We start from the raw sequence: 17,448 nt of genomic DNA, 5'->3' as shown, positions 1-17,448 counted from the left end.
GTGTAGTGGATTGCAGGGGGCTGGGGGCGGGCCCCTGAGACATGTCCACGTACTAGACCCTGGAATCTGCAGATGGGACCTTACCCGGAAAAGGGTCTTCACAGACGTGAGGAAGTAAGGGGCTCGAGATTATCCTGGGTTACCTGGGTGGCCCTAAATACAATGACATGTCCTTGTAAGAAGAGGAGGAAAGACAGGCGGACACAGAGGGGAGGTGCCCATGAAGCCGGAGGGAGGAGTGGGCGGCCAGAAGAGCCAGACCTTTCTCCCCCATAGCTCCCACTGCAGACTCCGTCTCCTGCTGTTCTGAGCTCGGGGTACCAGGTCACGCAGGCCCAGGACCTAACACGCCCAGCAGCACCGCACACCCCCAAGTCCCCGCTGCCCTGCGCCAGGCCTCTCCCTCCCGTCGGGCCTCGGGGCTGCGAGGACAAGTGGCCCAGCAGAGCCTACAGCAGGCCGTCCAGTGGGCACTCAGGGACCCTGCCCGGAAGGGGCCGGCCGCCTGCTGGTCCTGCGCCCTCCCTTCCTGATGCGGGTGGGACGGCAAAGGGGAGGCGAGGAGGGTCCCTGACGGGATCCCCGCACAGCGCCCGGGTGTGACCCTGATGCCCACTGTGGCAATCCCAGCGGGGACCAGCCTGCTGTCTGTCGCCGTGACTGTCTGCTCTGGAGGAGCCACGGCCCAGGCCCGTGTGCGGCGCATTCTCCGCGTCCCCGCCGCCCCCAGGTACGACATCTGCTGCATCTCACAGGCTCCCCGAGTCCCGCTGCCCAAGGGGCAGAGCAGAGACCTGGGTTTGCTGCATCTCGGGCCCGAGAGCTTTGGCCACTCATGTGGTGAGAGAGGAGACGCGTCCAGCCAGACACCCAGGCCGACACCACCTGGGACACAGCCGTACGTTCTAGACGGATCAAAGACCAGAATGCAAGAAACAAAATATTTCTTCCATTTGGGGAAGCCAGAAAGGAAAACGTGAAACAGGTTTGAACGCACAGAAATCAAACATGAACGCTTCCGTGTGAGCAGAGGCAGGACAGTGACAGAGGAGGACCCCCAGCAGGATGGACAAGGCACAGAGGGAGTCCCATGAGGTCACAGAGCCCCTCTGTACTGCCACCGCCCCGTGCTTGGCCCTGGGCTGCCCGGCGCCTTGCCCAGAGCCAGCAGGTGGCCCTCCCTCAGGCCCCAGTGCTGCCACGTCATTCCTGGACTCCAGTAAGCCACCCAGAGCCACCAACGGCCACCAGCTGCAGGTCCCGCCTGCCCCGGGGACGTCACCAGCCAGCCCAGCTCTCCCCACAGCGCCCCGGAAGGCCCTGGAAGGGTGCTTCCGTTTGGTGGGAGGGAGCCTCCCGGGTCTCCCAGCTGCCATCAGGCCCCCGTTACCGACAGCAGGGAGCGCGGCCTCCCAGCTGAGCCGACGGCACATTCACCTCCGTCACCTGCACCTCGCGGGCAATGCAGGGCAACCAAGCTGGCTTGCGCAGGACGCGGAACCGGACAGAAGCCAGAACCCTTTAAGGTGGGGCATCTCCCGGGCCCTGCTGACAGTTTATTCTGATGATGCTTCAACATACACAGACTCGAAAAATTCTTTGTGCTGCGGCCAGAACAAAATGACCAATTCAGTATCTTAAAAACCTATAATCTGTACATGAATGTCCACAATAGCCAAGACGCAGAAACAACCCAATGTCCAACAACAGGTGAATGGATACACAAGATGTGACAAAACACCCAAGAGGGGGACTTCCCTGGTGGCGCAGTGGTTAAGACTCTGCCCTCCCAACAGTCAGGCCACATGGTAAGTCTCAATCGATTGTAAAGGACAGATATCATACAAAATATCTTCTCCGACCACAGCAGGATCAAGTTAGAAATTAACAAGAGGAGGAAAACTGGAAAATTCACAAATGTGTGGAAATTAAACGACACACTCTTAAACAATGGATCAAAGAAGAAATCACACTGTAAATTAGAAAATACTTAAAGACAAACGAAAACAAGAACACAACATACCCAGACCTAAGGGATGCAGAGAAAGCGAAGCTAAGGGAGAAATGTACAGCTATAAATGCTTTCCTTAAAAAGTAAGAAAGATCTCGGGGCTTCCCTGGTGGTGCAGTGGTTAAGAATCTGCCTGCCAACGCAGGGGACACGGATTCTAGCTCTTGTCCGGGAAGATCCCACATGCTGTGGAGCAGCTAAGCCCGTGCGCCAAAATTACTGAGCCCACGTGTCTCAACTACTGGAGCCCGCGCACCTAGAGCCCGTGCTCCACAACAAGAGAAGCCACCGCAATGAGAAGCCCGCGTACCACAACAAAGAGTAGCCCCCGCTCGCCGCAACTAGAGAAAGCCCGCGCTCAACAACAAAGACCCAACGCAGCCAAAAATAAATAAATTAATTAAATAAACTTTTTTAAAAAAGTAAGAAAGATCTCAAATCAACAGCCTAACTATACAACTTAAGAAACTAGAAAAACAAATTAAACCCGAAGCTAGAAGGAAATAATAAAGATTAAAGCAGAGATAAACAAAACAGAGAATAATCAGTGAAACCATTTTTGTTGACAAGATCAACAAAATTGACAAACTTTTAGCTAGATGGACTAAGAAAAAAAAAGAAAGGCTCAAATTACTAAAATCAGAAATGAAAGTAGGAACATTACTACTGATTTCACAGAAGTCAGTAAGAGAGTACTATAAACAATTGTACACCAACAAACTGGATAACCTAGATGAAATGCACAAATTCCTAGAAACACAGAATCTACCAAGACTAAATCACTAAGAAACAGAGAATCTGAATAGACCTATAACTAGTAAGGAGAGTAAATCAGTAATAAAAAAAAAAAAAAAAAGCTCCCCGACAAAGAACAGTCCTGGACCTGACAGCTTCACTGGTGAATTCTACCAAATATATAAAGAAGAACTAACATCAATTCTTCTCCAACTTTTCCAAAAAAACTGAAGAGGAGGGAACATTTCCCAACTCATTCTAGGAGGTCAACTTACCCTAACACCAAAGCAAGGCAAAGAGACTACAAGAAAAGAAGACGAAGGACCAATGTCCCCTAAGAATACTGACACAAAAATCCTCAACAAAACACTAGCAAACCAAATTCAGCAGCATATTAAAAGGATTATGCACCATGACCAAGTGGGATTTATTCTTGGAATAAAAAGATGAACAATCAATGTGATGAACCACATTAACAGAACAAAAGAAAAACATGGGATCATATCAATGGATGCAGAAAAGGCACTTGACAAAGTAGAAAATCCTTTTACCATAAATACATTCAACAAACTAGGAATGGGAGGTACCTGGTATTTTTTTCCCATACTACCAAGCTATTAACTCAATTCTGACACCATCTCCCTGCAGGTAGCGTCAGATCCCACAGGTTAAGGGCTCAGTCCTGCAAGACTGCCCACCACCCCACTTCAGATGCCAATTGCCAGTCCAGGTTGACACCTGTGCTTCTGACCCACGGCTATAGATGGGAGGCTCACCACCCCCTCCTCAATTCGATTAATTTGCTAGAGCAGCTCACAGAACTCAGAGAAACATTTAACTTCCCAGATTAATTCAGGAACAGCCAGAAGGAAGATGCACGGGGCGAGACACGGGGAAGGGGCGCGGAGCTTCCACACTCTCCAGGAGCCACTCCCCCCAAATCTGACCTGAGAGCTCTCTGAACCCCATCCTTTTGGGGTTTTATGGAGGCTTCACTGCGTAGGCACAATTGATTAAATCATTGGCCGTTGGAGATTAGTTCAACCTTCTGCCCCTCACCCCTCCCTGGAGGTCAGGGGGTGGGACTGAAAGTTCCAAGCCTCTAATCTCTTTGTCTTTCCAGTGACCAGCCCCATCCTGAGGCTATCAGGGCCCCCACCCTAAATCACCTCCTAATGAATGACAAGACACTCCTATCACTCAGGAAATTCCAAGGGTTTTAGGAGCTCCTCGCTGTAAGCTAGGGACAAGGACCACATACATTTCTCATACGCTAGAAGGAAACTAGGTAACCACCTCAATACAAGAAAAACCATACACGAAAAACCCACAGCAAACATCACACTCAATGGTGAAAGACTGAAAGCTTTTCCTTCAAGATCAAGAACAGACAAGGATGCCCACTATCACCATTTCTATTCAACAGAGTACTAGAGGTTCTAACCAGAGCATTTAGGCAAGAAAAATAAATAAAAAGCATATAAATTGAAAAGGAAGAAATAAATTATCTCTGTTCACAGATGACACAGAAAACTGATTCCACAAAAACGTTGTTAGAACAAACAAATTCAGCAAGATAGCAGGGTACCAAGTCAACACATAAAAATCAGTTGCATTTCTATATCCTCACAATGAACAACCCAAAAAGGAAATTAAAAACACAGTTCCACTTATATTAGCATCAAGAATAAAATACTTAAGAATATATCTAACAAGGAAGTGATAGATTGTACACTGAAAACTATAAAACAGTGCTGAAAGAAATTAAACAAGACATAAATAAGTAGAATGACATCTCATGTCTATGGATTAGGAGAGTTAATATTGTTAAGATATCAATACTACCCAAAGTGATCTGAAGAGTCAGTGCAATCACTACCAAAATCCCAATGATGTTTTTTGCAGAAAAACATCCTAAAGTTCTTATGGAATCTCAAGGGACCCAGAATAGCCAAAACAATCTTGAAAAAGAACAAAGCTGGAGGACTCACACTCCCTGATTTCAAAACTTACTGCAAAGCTACAGTAATCAAAACTGTGGTACTGGCATAAAGACAGACATATAGACCAATGGGATAGAACAGAGAGCCCAGAAATAAACCCTCACACATATGGTCAAATGATTTCCAGCAAGGGTGCCAAGACCATTCAATGGGGAAACGACAGTCTTTTCAACAAATGGTGTTGGGAAAACTGGATATTCACATGCAAAAGAACAGAGTTGGACCCTCGTCTAACATCATATGCAAAAGTTAACTCAAAATGCAGCAAAGACCCTAAACGTATGATCTAAAACTATACAACTCTTAGAAGAAAACAAAGGACAAAAGCTTCCCAACATGGGATTTGGCAATGATTTCTTGGATATGACACCAAGGCACAGGCAACAAAAGAATAAATAGACAAAACTGCACTTCATGAAAATTTTATAATTTTGTGCACCAAAAGACACCATAAACAAACAAACAAAAAAAACCTCACAGAATGGGGGAAAATGTTTGCAAATCATATATCTGATATGGGGTTAATATCAGAATATGTAGAGAAACCCTAAAACTCAACAGCAACAAAACAAACAACCCAATTCAAAATGGGCAAAGAACTTGAGTAGACATTTCTCCGAAGAAGACATACACGTGGCCAACAAGCACATGAAAAGAGGCTCAACATCACTAATCATTAGGGAAACGAAAATCAAAACCACAGTGAGATGTCACCTCACACCCAACCAGGATGGCTACTATCAAAAAACCAGAAAACAACAAGCATTGGTAAAAATATGGGGAAATTAAAACCACTGTGCACTGCTGGTGAGAATGTAAAATGGTGCTGCCACTGTAGAAAACAGTATGGCAGTTGCTCAAAAAATTAAAAATAGAACTACCATATGACCCAGCAATTCCATTATTGCATGTATACCCAAAAGAATTGAAAGTAGGGTCTCAGAGATATTCCTACACCCATGTTCATAGCTGCATTATTCAGAGCAGCTAAAACACAGAAGCGACCCAAGTGTCCATCGTCAGATGATGGATAAACAAAACGTGGTCCATCCATACAACGGAATATTATTCAAACTTAGAAAGGGAGGAAATTCTGACACCTGCTCCAACGTGGATGGACCCTGAGGACATGATGCCGAGTGAAATAAACCAGACACAAAAGGACACATTCTGTGTGATCCCGCTTCTGTGAGGTCCCTGGAGGAGCCACACTCACAGAGACAGAAAGTAGGAGGGTGGGGCCGGGGCTGGGGGAGGGGTGGGGAGTGAGCGTCTCAGGCGGGCAGAGCGTTGGTTTGGGAAGATGAGAAAGTTCTGGAGACGGATGGTGATGATGGCTGCACAACAATATGAATTCAGTTTATATCAATGAACTATACACTTAAAAATGGTTACGATGATAAATTTATTTTATGAGTATTTCACCGTGATAAAAAAATTGGGGAAAAAAAAAGGATTGAAGTTCTGATACACGTTACAACACGGATGAAGTTCACAAACATCACGCTAAGAAGCCAGTTACAGAAGACCACACATCATATATTCCATTTACATGAAAGGTCTACACCGGGTAACTCCGTAGAGATGGCGCAGTTTGGTGGCCGTCGGGCACTGAGCGGAGGACCTGTGACGGCTCATGGGCACTAGGTTTTCTTCCTGAACGTGTTTCAGAAACGGCAGAGGTGGTGAACCTACTAAATGCCACTGAATTGTTCAGTTTAAAGTGGTTAAAATAGCACATCTTATGTTAGGTGTACTTTACACCACTTTTTAAAAACCCTATAGAATCGATTAAATTCAGGCTGACAACCTGCACAGAAGGTGCTGGAAGGGGCTTTGCTGCCACGAACACAGGCCCGGCCGGACATGCCCAGGCATGACCTCGAGGCTGCATCTCTGCCGCGTGTCCCTGTCTGGCTACCGCCCGTCAGACCCGCCAGCATCTGCATGCGGTCCTGACCCGGGTCAAGGGTGCCATTTGTCCCACCACCCTGACCCTTCTCACTCGCCCGGCCTTGGCAGTGAACACCAACGCCCACGCAGGTGCCAGGATCATGCCTGCACCCGGGCCATCGGGGGACCAGCGCAGGGCCGTCCTAACTGCCCAAGGTCAGCGTCACGATCGAGCCGGACGAGCAGAGCCGGGGAGGGGACGACACCCCCACCCTCCACCGGCCGTGGAGAGGCTGCTGGAATGTTCCAACAAAAGCGAGTGGCCGGGAGCTCGGAGCCGCCCCTGGTGAGCATCTCAAGGACCTGCTTGCGAGTGGGGATGGCCCCACATTCTCTGCATTCCCCCGCGGTGATGCAGCCCCTGCCCACGCGTCAGCCCACGTCACCCTCCAGCAGAGACCCCATGACCCCCACGACCCCAGGAGGGCACCGCATCGGCTGTGCCGACCCCCATCACCATCCCCTACATGAGGCCCCAGACAGGGCGGCATCCACGCGGGGATGAAGCCAGGAGGGCACTGAGTCGGGGACAGAATGGACAGGCCCGAGGCCCTCGGGGCGGCGCTGCCGGGGCCCTGGCCTGAGCTGATGGCTGGGCAGCCGGAGACCCGAGATGCAGAGATGCTTGGGCGACACCCGCACCGCGGGCCAGCACGGGCTGCTGGCGACGGCTCTGGGCAGACAGACAGCCTGTCACTGTGGTTGAGAGCCATCAAGGGGGCAAAGAAACGAGCTGGGGGACCCCTCGTACAGAGCACAGTGGAGGGGACCCTCCTTCCAGCAGGAAGGTCTACCTTATTTTATCCTTTTATGTCTGAAAAGACAACGTGAACTATCAAAAGTGTGCCCCTTCCGTGAGACGTGGGTACCCCGGGGCGGGGGGTCACGGGGAGGGGCAGCCCCGCGGGGGATGAGGACCCCTGGGAGGCCCACCCGCCTCCGAGCCCCCCACCGACGAGCTCCTCTCTGGCCACCTGGGGCTCCTGTGGGTGGGCTTCTGCGCGTGGGGTCTGCTCCCAGCTGGCCGCACTCCCCACCCCCTCAGTGTCCTGCCTTGACCCACGTCCTGGCAGGTCCAAGGGCCGCTCATAGCAAAACCGCACATGCGCACAGGAGACTGCTGTCCTGGACGGGGCGGGCGGCGCCAGAAAGTCTTACCCGTGGGACTGACTCCCCCCCGCCCGCCTTCTCAGGGCGGCTTCCAGGCCTCAGAAGCTCCAGGCTCGCCCCCCACCTCTGGCTTTATCTACCCCCGGCGGACATCTGCCTCCCAGCCAGGATGCGCTGGGACTCCTCACTCTCCCCCCAGCCCACACCTGCCCCTCATGTCCGCCCCCTGGGGCAGCACCTCCCACCAGCCCCTGGGCTGCTGCGGCAGGACTCCACGATCGGGATGTCTCCATGGCCTTGCTGACTGCTCCTCCAGGGTCCCCTGTTCTCTTTGGGAGACCCCAGGGCCCGGCCCTCATCACTGGCCACACCCTCCGTGGCCTCAACAGTCTTCTCTATGCTAAGGGCTCCCAAACCTCTCTTCAGCCCCGACTGCTCCCCGAAATGCAAGACTCATGCACCCAAGTGCCCACTGAACAGCTTCACTGGGTCTGACAGACCACAGACAGTCCGGCCTCTGCTCAAATCCGCTCCCACCCCACACAGGACGCTGCTGGCACCCAGAGGCCGCGCCCAGGGACCTGATCCGGAGCCCGCCCTGGGACCCCGGCTGGCAGGAGGCTGAGCCAAGCCCCCCTAACTGGACAAGCAGCCACCGTGGTCCAGAGCCCCTCAGCACCAGGCCAGGGCCCGAGGAGGGTCTGGTGATGGGTGTCAAGTTTCTCTATGCCCCACCCAGTGGGGGCCCTGCCCTGAAAGACGAGGCAGGCACACTGTTCAGGGTCGGGGGGCCTCCGGGGCGTGGTCAGAAGCTCTCCTCTGACCCACGGCCCCTGGGACTCCATCTCCAACCAACAGACCTGCCGTGGAGGAGGAACGGGTGCCTCCCTGGGGGACCCAGGAAGGACTGGGAGGGGCCGATGACCAGGTCTGGGGGTGGCCGCAGCGGGGACAGACACACGGGAGCAGTGTCCAGCCATCCCAGCCAGGGCCCTTCCCGCCGGGGACATCAGGGCTTCTCCTGGGCTTTACCTCATGGCACCACTGACCGAGCCGGTGCCCTGTCGGATGGTGGATACATCCCTAGCCAAGGGCGAGGACACCAGTGAAAACCCCACACGAGGCCACACCAGCTGCCCACTCTGCTTTCAGACACTTCGCGAGGAGCACCTAAGCCTCGGGCCGCCAAGCTCCATCCTCCCCGCCTTGCAGAGCAGACACGTCAACCCATCACCGTGACACACGTCATGGGAGAGGCGGTACTCACTGTCTTCTCCCGGACAGGGCATGCCTGGCTCCTCGGGGATGCTGGGAAAAACTGCACAGAGAGAGAGAGAGAGAGAGAGAGCGCATGTCAGTGCCCACTGCGGCCTCGTGACAAGTCCTGCTTGGAGTCAGGCTGCCCGCAAAGCCCCCACTGCGATGAGGGCCTGCTCTTGGGAGATGCTCATTAAGGCAAAACCTTGGAAACCCAGCACATCGATGTGTGCCAAACTCCCTGTGATGAGACACAGAGCTGCACGGAAAAATCCAGGGGAAAAAGCAACCAGAGGGGTCCCGAGAGCAGAGCCGTCCCAAAAGGACTCCTGATGTGTACTAAGTCCATATGCAAATGGGAAAGAACCAAAATTCCCTTGAAAACTGACTTTTGAAAGCACATTTCATTCCACTTCTTTACACTCAAAATGGAGTTCAAAATTAGGCATGTTAAAATATACCCTGGGCTTCCACAATAAGTTACTAGAGAAGAAAGTTAAACGTATTAAAACCTAGCTAAAATGACCTCTTTCTTAATCTAGAAAATAGAGTGAATTTTGAAAGTACCAAACCTTTCACTGTCGAGTCAACACAGATGTGCTAACGACCACCATGCAGTGGACGAGCGTAGGTTTGACATTTAATCCACGTTCATACAAAGGGCTACAAAAACTAGGTATTTTAACCAACCACTAGTCCAGCGTCAGAGAGAACGATGGTCCAACAGAAAACCGTGGACGGGGTCTTCCCTGGTGGCAGTGGTTAAGAATCCGCCTGCCAATTCAGGGGACATGGGTTCGAGCCCTGGTCCAGGAAGGTCCCACATGCCGCAGAGCAGCTAAGCCCGTGCGCCACAACTACTGAGTCCGCGCTCTAGAGCCCGCGAGCCACAACTACTGAAGCCCACATGCCTAGAGCCCATGCTCCGCAGCAAGAGAAGCCACTGCAACGAGAAGTCTGTGCACCGCAACGAAGAGTAGCCCCCGTTTGCCGCAACTAGAGAAAGCCCGCACGCAGCAACAAAGACCCAAGGCAGCCAAAAATAAATTAAATTTAAAAAAATAAAAAAGAACACTGTAGATGGTTTCATGCGCTGGTCCTGGCTCTTGGGCTCAGCTGTCCACGGCCCCCGCCAGAGTATAAGCTGCACTAGAAGCGGATGCAGATGTGGCAGCGCGGCCACAGCTGCCAGAACTATGCTCTCTCTGCAGACACCCTGCAGAACCCCAAAGTGCTGGGGGGCACAGTCTGAAAACCTGAGATTTAAAGACGATACTGACACGATAGCAAGGAACACTTCCCGCTACTCAATTTCTACCCCGCGCTGAGCTTAACCAGCGGAGGAAGGCTGTGAGCCTGCAGAAAGCCACGGGGAAGGTCTCGTCCACCCTGGGGCAGGGCTGCGGCACTGTCCCTGCTCTGCCCGCAGGCGCGTGGGCCCCAGGCCCTCGGAGCTCCCGAAAAGGTGGGGGCAGGTGAGCGATGCCGCCCCCAGGAAACGAGGGCAGTGAGGGCTAACCACCTCCAGGACCCGGGCTTCTCCTTACAAGAGCAATTTTATCTGGATAATAAAATGTAAGAGAAAAAACCCCCATTGCATCCTATTCCACATCCTTACATTCTCGGGCATCCTAAGATCTTAAACTGCAATCCTCCATGTGGCTCCTGGTCCGACAAAGCGCCCACGCCCTCCCGCCCCCCTCTGACCCCCCCCCACACCTCCCCAGACGGCCCTCTGGCCGGCACTGACCGTGAAGGATGAGCCCTTCGTCCTTGCGCTGACAGGACAGGCGGAAGGCCTCCTCCAGCTCCATCTGGGAGGACACAGTGCAAGGGTCACCTGGTGGACATGAGACATGGATGAGGCCACCGCAGGCCCAAGGCAGAGGGGTTCACGGTGGCGGGAACCCGAGTTTGGGAGGGTAGTCCCACTGCTTGTGACCAGCTGCCCAGAGCAGAGCTGACCGGTCCCAGAGCGACCAGCCTGACCAGCAGGTCACCCCAGCCAGGGCCCGACATCAGAACCAGTCAAGCCCAGAAGGGCAATGAGTTCACCCGCAGCCCGAGAAGGCCACGCGGGGAGCTAAGGCGCCCTAGGTTTCCCAGCCAGGGTGAGAGTAAGCACACTCTTAGCCAGTCCCAGAGCGGAGGGAAGGGCTCCTTGCCCGCTGCGGCTGGACAGGGGCACAGATCCACAGACAGCCAGCGCCCCACGCGGCCAGGTTCCAGAGGGAAGGGGCGCGGCTAGAGGTCTGCCTGCCCCTTGTCCACGCTGAGAGCTGCCAGGCAGTCTCTCCTGGACGGTCTACCAAACCCTCCGCTTTCTCCGAAGTGTGTCCGGCAGCAGGAAAGAAGGAAGGAGGGAGAGGGAGAAGAGGAGGGAGGGAGAGGGAAGGAGAGATGGACCCTGGGGCCCCGGCCACCCTTACCCTCCCCACTTCCCCGAGAAAATGAAGAGCTCAGCTTCCAAATCACCCACCAGAAAAACCCAGGATATGAGGAAGGAAGGTCACGTAAGGAGGGTAAGGAGCCGTGCAAGGTGTGGAGACCCTGCAGCCTCTCCCTAGCGCCCAGACCAGAGCTGGCCTTGCGGGGGTGGATGGCCCCCCCAGAGGGGCAGCTCACCCCCCACCCCCCACCCACGCACCTGTCGCAGCCTCTTCCCAGGAAACAGCTTCCAACGACCCCAGTGGGGAAGCTTGTTAAATTTAACCAGTTTAATTCCAGGGTTGTCCATCTCCCCCCAGAAGGGGCTGCGCACAGACTCAGAGGTGCACAACCCGACCGACCGACACACGCCCAGGCGCTACCTTCACTGTCCACCCACTTGAGGGTGAGCGGGTGGCCCTGGTGCAGGTGGCACATCTCCCGCACCTCCTCACAGAGCTCGTCAAAGGTGGTGGCGGAGTCCAGGCTGGTGATCAGGATGTCCCTGGGGCAGAAAGGATGCACAGGTCTCACCATGGAGCATATCTAAGCCACATGAAGTACTGATGATTGATTAACCAAGTTACTGATCAAATAAATGAAGCGATGTCGTCCCCAAAGAGAATATTACAGCCTGTCCCAGAACCACTGCCCGCAGTCTACGAAGTTACCACCATGAGTGCCCTTGTGCAGAAAGATCTATCTGGGTGCCTGGGTGTGCCTCAGTGGGGCGGAAGGACCAGGGTGGGCACGGCAGAAAGCACTGCCCACCCCCCCGTGGAGGCCGGGCAGACCTGCTTGGACACCAGGAGTGAGGCTGTCAGAACGGTCAGCCAAGAAGGGTGGGGCGGCTGGACACAGCCCGTTCATCTCAAGCCCACCGGCCTCATTACACCGTCCCCCAACCTCCATGGCGCCAACAGGGCCACGTCATATACCTTCAGAAGACGGAAACTGGGGGGGTGGGGGCAGAAGGCAGTAACTTATTAATCCAAGGCCGCAGCTTCTTGAAACCCTGGAGGGACCATTCGACTGCCTTTGGTGCGGCCACAACACAATTCCAGGTTCGGTTTTTTGGAAAAGCCAGTCCCAGAATGTCACTACCTTTTATCTTTTCATCCAAAATAGGGAAGTAGAAGCTGGATCATTGGAGACAGCTCAGGGATTCACGGTCAGCCTTTGAGGGCTGGCCCTTCGGGGGCGAGGCAAGTCAGCACGAGGGAAACGCTCGACCCCCGCTAGGATAGGGAGGGAGGGGTATCCCCCCCATGCACTGTCCCCTCCCATCACCCACCACCCAAAGCAGGGATGGCACTGACTCGGGTATGCTTATTGAGACTCTGAGCAAGAACCACTTTAGAATACACTCAAGTTTTGGGGAAATTTTGCCAACAACTGACACAAGGGCGTGGAGCGTATGAAGAAAGATCTGAAACATCCCATACAAGAGAAATGCAGGATCTGCTTGGCGTTAACACTGCTGGCTGCTGAATTCTATCAAACGTGTGTTTATAAAGAGTCTCTGTCCACCAGGTAACATCCAGGGCCACCAAGACCTGTCTGCTGGGCGCCCACCACAGCTGGGGCCCGGCCCACGGGTCACTCACCCTAGTGGGTGGGGGGATATGGCCCCCAGCCACCCACCCCTTCTCGTTGGAACTGGCCCCATCTGCTCACAGACCCACAGCACCTGCCCCCGGGGCCCCGAGCTCACCACAGCCTGCGATGTCTTGGCAAACCAGGGCACAGAGGGCTCACATGGCTCATCAGTGGGGGCCCCAGAGACCAAGCCCCCATCGCACCCACCCCATCATCCTGGGGTCACCCAGACTTGGCACCCACGCTGCCCACACTCACCAATGACCCAGCATCCACCAGTCCCCCTGCCGCAGGGGACTCTGGAAGTCAGTCTGCCATCCCTTCACCTTTGACCTCTCCCTGCCCCATGACCCTCCCCCGCAGTTCTGCCCCCAGGTGGCAGCTAGTCCCCACCCCCCAGCATTTCAGGGCCTAGAGTTCAGGTGGGCAGCTCCCCAGTGGTTTGGAGGCGCCCCTGGGCCCCAAGCTCATCACCCAGTGACAGCACTGCAGCTCTTCCCTCCAACGCATGACCCTGGCACCAGTAGGGAGGGACTGTCCCAACCCCTGGCCAGACCCCTGACCACCACCCTTAATGTCATCCCAAACCCGAATCAAGCAGCATCTCTGAGCAAACGGGATCCTGAGGCTGCCAGCTCAGGGCGCCAAGACAGAGCCCCAGGCTGGGGCAACAGCCTGCTGGACGGCCCCTCCCGGGACTCCTGGGTCTGCCCAAGCCATGCACCCAGGCCCGGGCTTTGCACACAGCAGGCCCTCAATAAGAGTTCTGGAAGACAAGCTTGAGCTGCAGAGAAGGAAGATCCAGCCAAGTTGTTCCTGTGATCTCAGAAAAGCATGCAGAGCAGGGTCTCCAAACCCAGCATGCATCACCTGGAAACCCCCCGAAAACACAGAAGCTGCCGGACCCCCGGACCCACCCTCAGAGTCCGGTGACTGCACACCCTCCAAAAGCCCAGCTGGCGAGGGGGAGACCGTGATCTCAAGCCTCTGGTGGGCCTGGGGCGGGGAGGGGAGGGGATGGGAAAGGGCGACGGGGAGAAGGCATCCCCAGTGGGGGCGGCTGACGACCCCCTATTTTTAAGAATAGTGTCTCCAATGTATCTGACCCTCACCTCCCGGCCCTGCTGCTTAAAAATAACCTGCAGTGGCAGCACAGGGACAGAATTTCACTTGGACCCACGGGGTTTGGATAAGTGAGCGCGGAGCTCAGCGGACACTTTCCGGAGCCAGCATCAGGTCAACGCCCGCTAAGGACTGTCTCCCAACTCAGACGCCAGACTCTCTCATCCCAGGGAGAGGCACCAGTGCGGAGCACTTTCGGGAAAGCATCGGGAGGCGTGAGGAGCTGGGATCGAGGAGGAACGGTCAGCCTGGGGCAGAAATGAGGAGGGTGGGAGGGAGAGAAGGAAGAGTGGGAGAAGGAGGGGAGGAAGCCGCAGCAGGGAGAGGAAGGGAGGACGAGGAGGGGACGGAGAAGGGGCAGAGGAAAGGGGAGGAGAGAGGGAGGGGAGGAGAGAGGGAGGGGAGGAGAGAGGAAGGAGGGGAGGTTGGGAAGGGAAAGTAGAGGGAAGGGTATAGGGTGTGGCCTCATCGGCCGGGAAACCAGACTCAACAGGTCACATTTCCCCCGGTAACCAAAGCGCTCTCCAGGGGCCCAAGCCCGGGGAGGGGACGGACAGGCAGCTCAGCCAGAACTCCCTGGAGCTCCTGAACTCTGCCCACGACAACTGCCTGGTCTGCCTTCCAGCCCTGGCGCAGTGCCTACTTGAACTCGTCCTGGGGGAAGGCTGGGGGTCTGGTTCCCACCTGCCCCCTGGCCTCTCCGGGTGTGGACTTCCTCTCACTAAGGATCAACTCTGATTTTCAGTCACTTGTTGCTCAATTCCATGGTTCCAGGCAGGGAAAAGGACTGTCTCTGATGTATGACAGCCATTCCTTAACCTCAGCGAGCCAAGACCCTCGGACCAGCCGAGGCCCAGGACCTGGCTAACACCTCACCAGCTTCAGTCTGCAGCCCACCCTGCCAGCCAAAAGACAAGACCCCGTCAGCCTCTTCAGGTGGGCTGGCCAGTCATTCCCCCCCCCAGAAATCCTTCTTCTGGGGCACTGCCACCAATTCCCCTCGCTGCCCCCTCCACTGCGTTCCGAGGGGGTCAGGCTGAGGACAGCACAGAGGGCAGGAGAGGCCTGACAGACACCCCAACAAGGTGCGCTCACCAGCTCAAGAGCCCAAAGCCCCTCCTCCGGCGCCACTGCAGCCGAGACCACCAAGTTCATCTGCGGGGCCAAGGTCCGCTCCCCTCCCCACTCCCCGGCAGAGGCGACCCTGGGAGCAGCCAAGTCCAATCTGGGGGCTCCCGGAGACCAACACCAGTGGAAAGAAGCAGCAGCAAAGGCTCCTAGTTCTCCGACCTCAGCCTGCACTGAGCGCGCAGCGCGGTCCCAGCCTCTGGGCGCAGCCCCTCCCCCCCACCAGGGCTGTCCCGACGCGGCCGAGAATCCAGCGAGCGCTCTCTGGGCCGGGCCAGGCGCTCCGGTCACTGACCCCTGTGGGCGCCGGCTCGCCCCCTTTCACAGGGAGGCAGGTCGAATCCAGGGCGCCGAGCGCGGACGCAGGGCCCCAGCCCTTCCAGGCGCCCTCCATTCGCGCGACCAGCCGGCTCACCGCACCTGCCCTTCACCCGGTCATGAAACGGTTCTGAAACTGAGACCTGGTCGGGTACATTGGAAAAAGTTTAGGAAAACCTCGGTTTTTAAAACCTGCCGGCAGTCTTCACAATTTGACAAAAACTTTCGTCCTTACAGGTTGTGGCCTGAATGTTTCGGCCAACTTTCCAGGGAGAGTGTCAACACAGGGCCCGGGGCTGCGGGGCGTGCCAGACGCCCGCCTCCCCTCCGGACAAGTCCCAGCCCAGGAAAATCTCGTCGGGGCGCGGAGAGACCCGCGTGGCCGCGCGCTCCGAACTGGGCCCGGCGACCCCGAGCTAGGGCGCCGGGGGGCCAGGCCGACCCCACCCTGCCCGCGAGCTTTCCCGCCGATGACGTTCAAGTGCGCCCGGAGCGCCCGCCTCGCCCAGGGCCGCCTCTAGGCGCTGGCGCCTCCGAACCTCCCGGGACGCTCCTGGGCCCGGAGGGGCCTCGCTGTCCCCTCCCTCCCGCGCCACGGCCGGCTGCCCCCAGCCCTCGGCCTCCCGAAGCTGCGACGACACGGTCGCCGACGGCCGGCGCTGTCGGGGGCCGCTCCCCGCGCCCGGCTCTGCCCTCGGCCCCGCCGCCTCGGCGCACACGCCCCCCGCCCCGGCCGGGCCCTGCCGTCGGGCGCTCGCGCTCACCCGCTGTAGTGCGCCTTCAGGCGGACGCGGCCGCCGCTCCCGTCCATCTTGCGGCCGGTCCTGCTGGGCATGGCGCGCTCCGCCGGCCGCCGTCAGCGCCGCGCCCCGGACGCTCGGGCCATGGCGCGGGGCCCCAGCGGCCGGGCCGGGGCGCAGGTGAGGCAGACGGCGGAACGCGGAAGGGAGCGCGCGGCGCGGGTACCGAGGAGCGCCGGTCCGGCTAACTCCGCGGAACTTGGCTGCAGGCGGGGCGGGGCGGGGGCGCGGCCGGCGAGCGCGCGCCAGTGGGGGCGCGCACGGAGTCCGGCGTCAGGCCTCGCGGGGGGCGGGGGGTGTCCGAACATGGCCGACCCGAGGCCCAGCCGGCGGCCAATCGGCGGGGCGGGCGGTCCCGGGGCGGAGGCGGTGGCACCTGCGGCCAATGAGGTCGAGGCGGGGCCGCCACCTGGGCCAATCCTCGGGGGACCCCACGGCCGCAGCCCAATGGCGCGGCGCGGGGCGGACTACCTGTCGGGCGGGGCACGGCCCCACCTGGGGCCAATGGGGGCGCGCGCGGCCCGGCTCTGCCCAGCAACCGAAGACCCGTGTCTGCCCCGCGCGCTGATCCCTCGGTGAAGTGGGTTCCCGCGGCCGCGGTTCCCAGGTGGGGCCCGTGCGCTGCGCGCCCCGGGAACTTGTTGGAAATTCAAGCCTTCGGCCCAGCCCAGACTCGCTGAATCGAAACTCCAGCAGTCTGTGCTAACAAGCCCGGGTAAATGGGATGAGCGCGAGTCTGCGAGCCGCTGGGCTAGGGGACAGCGGGGACGGGTCGCCCGTGACGACTGCGGCCCGCCGCTCAGACCCTGGATTCCGAACCGCGCTCGGACCGCGTGACCCGCGTCCGGCCAGCTTACAACTGCGGAGACAGACTGCGAGGAGCAGAGAACCCAGCGAAGGTCACGGCCGGCAGGTCCGGGCTCAGTGGGTTCTCCCGGCCGCAGCCGCCCTCCTCCTTCTGCGGGTTTGTCTACACTCGCTAGCC

The 17,448-nt window shown here is 56.8% G+C and overlaps 1 protein-coding gene across 1 annotated transcript in view; it reads right to left on the bottom strand.

Annotated features, from left to right (window-relative positions):
• The window catches only part of PRKCZ (protein kinase C zeta), a 97,695-nt gene extending 81,197 nt beyond the window's left edge, over positions 1-16,498 (bottom strand). Inside the window, exons 1-4 of the mRNA XM_068537690.1 lie at positions 16,428-16,498; positions 11,880-12,001; positions 10,820-10,909; positions 9,080-9,130 (exon numbers count right to left, since the gene is read on the bottom strand). Coding sequence (XP_068393791.1) covers positions 9,080-9,130; positions 10,820-10,909; positions 11,880-12,001; positions 16,428-16,498 — 334 coding nt within the window. The remainder of the gene's footprint in view (positions 1-9,079; positions 9,131-10,819; positions 10,910-11,879; positions 12,002-16,427) is intronic.
• Between the last annotated feature and the right edge of the window lie 950 nt (positions 16,499-17,448).

The sequence above is a fragment of the Eschrichtius robustus genome, chromosome 3 (genome assembly GCF_028021215.1).
Source record: "Eschrichtius robustus isolate mEscRob2 chromosome 3, mEscRob2.pri, whole genome shotgun sequence".
Lineage (NCBI taxonomy): Eukaryota > Metazoa > Chordata > Mammalia > Artiodactyla > Eschrichtiidae > Eschrichtius > Eschrichtius robustus.
This window is presented reverse-complemented; position numbering and strand designations above follow the sequence as displayed.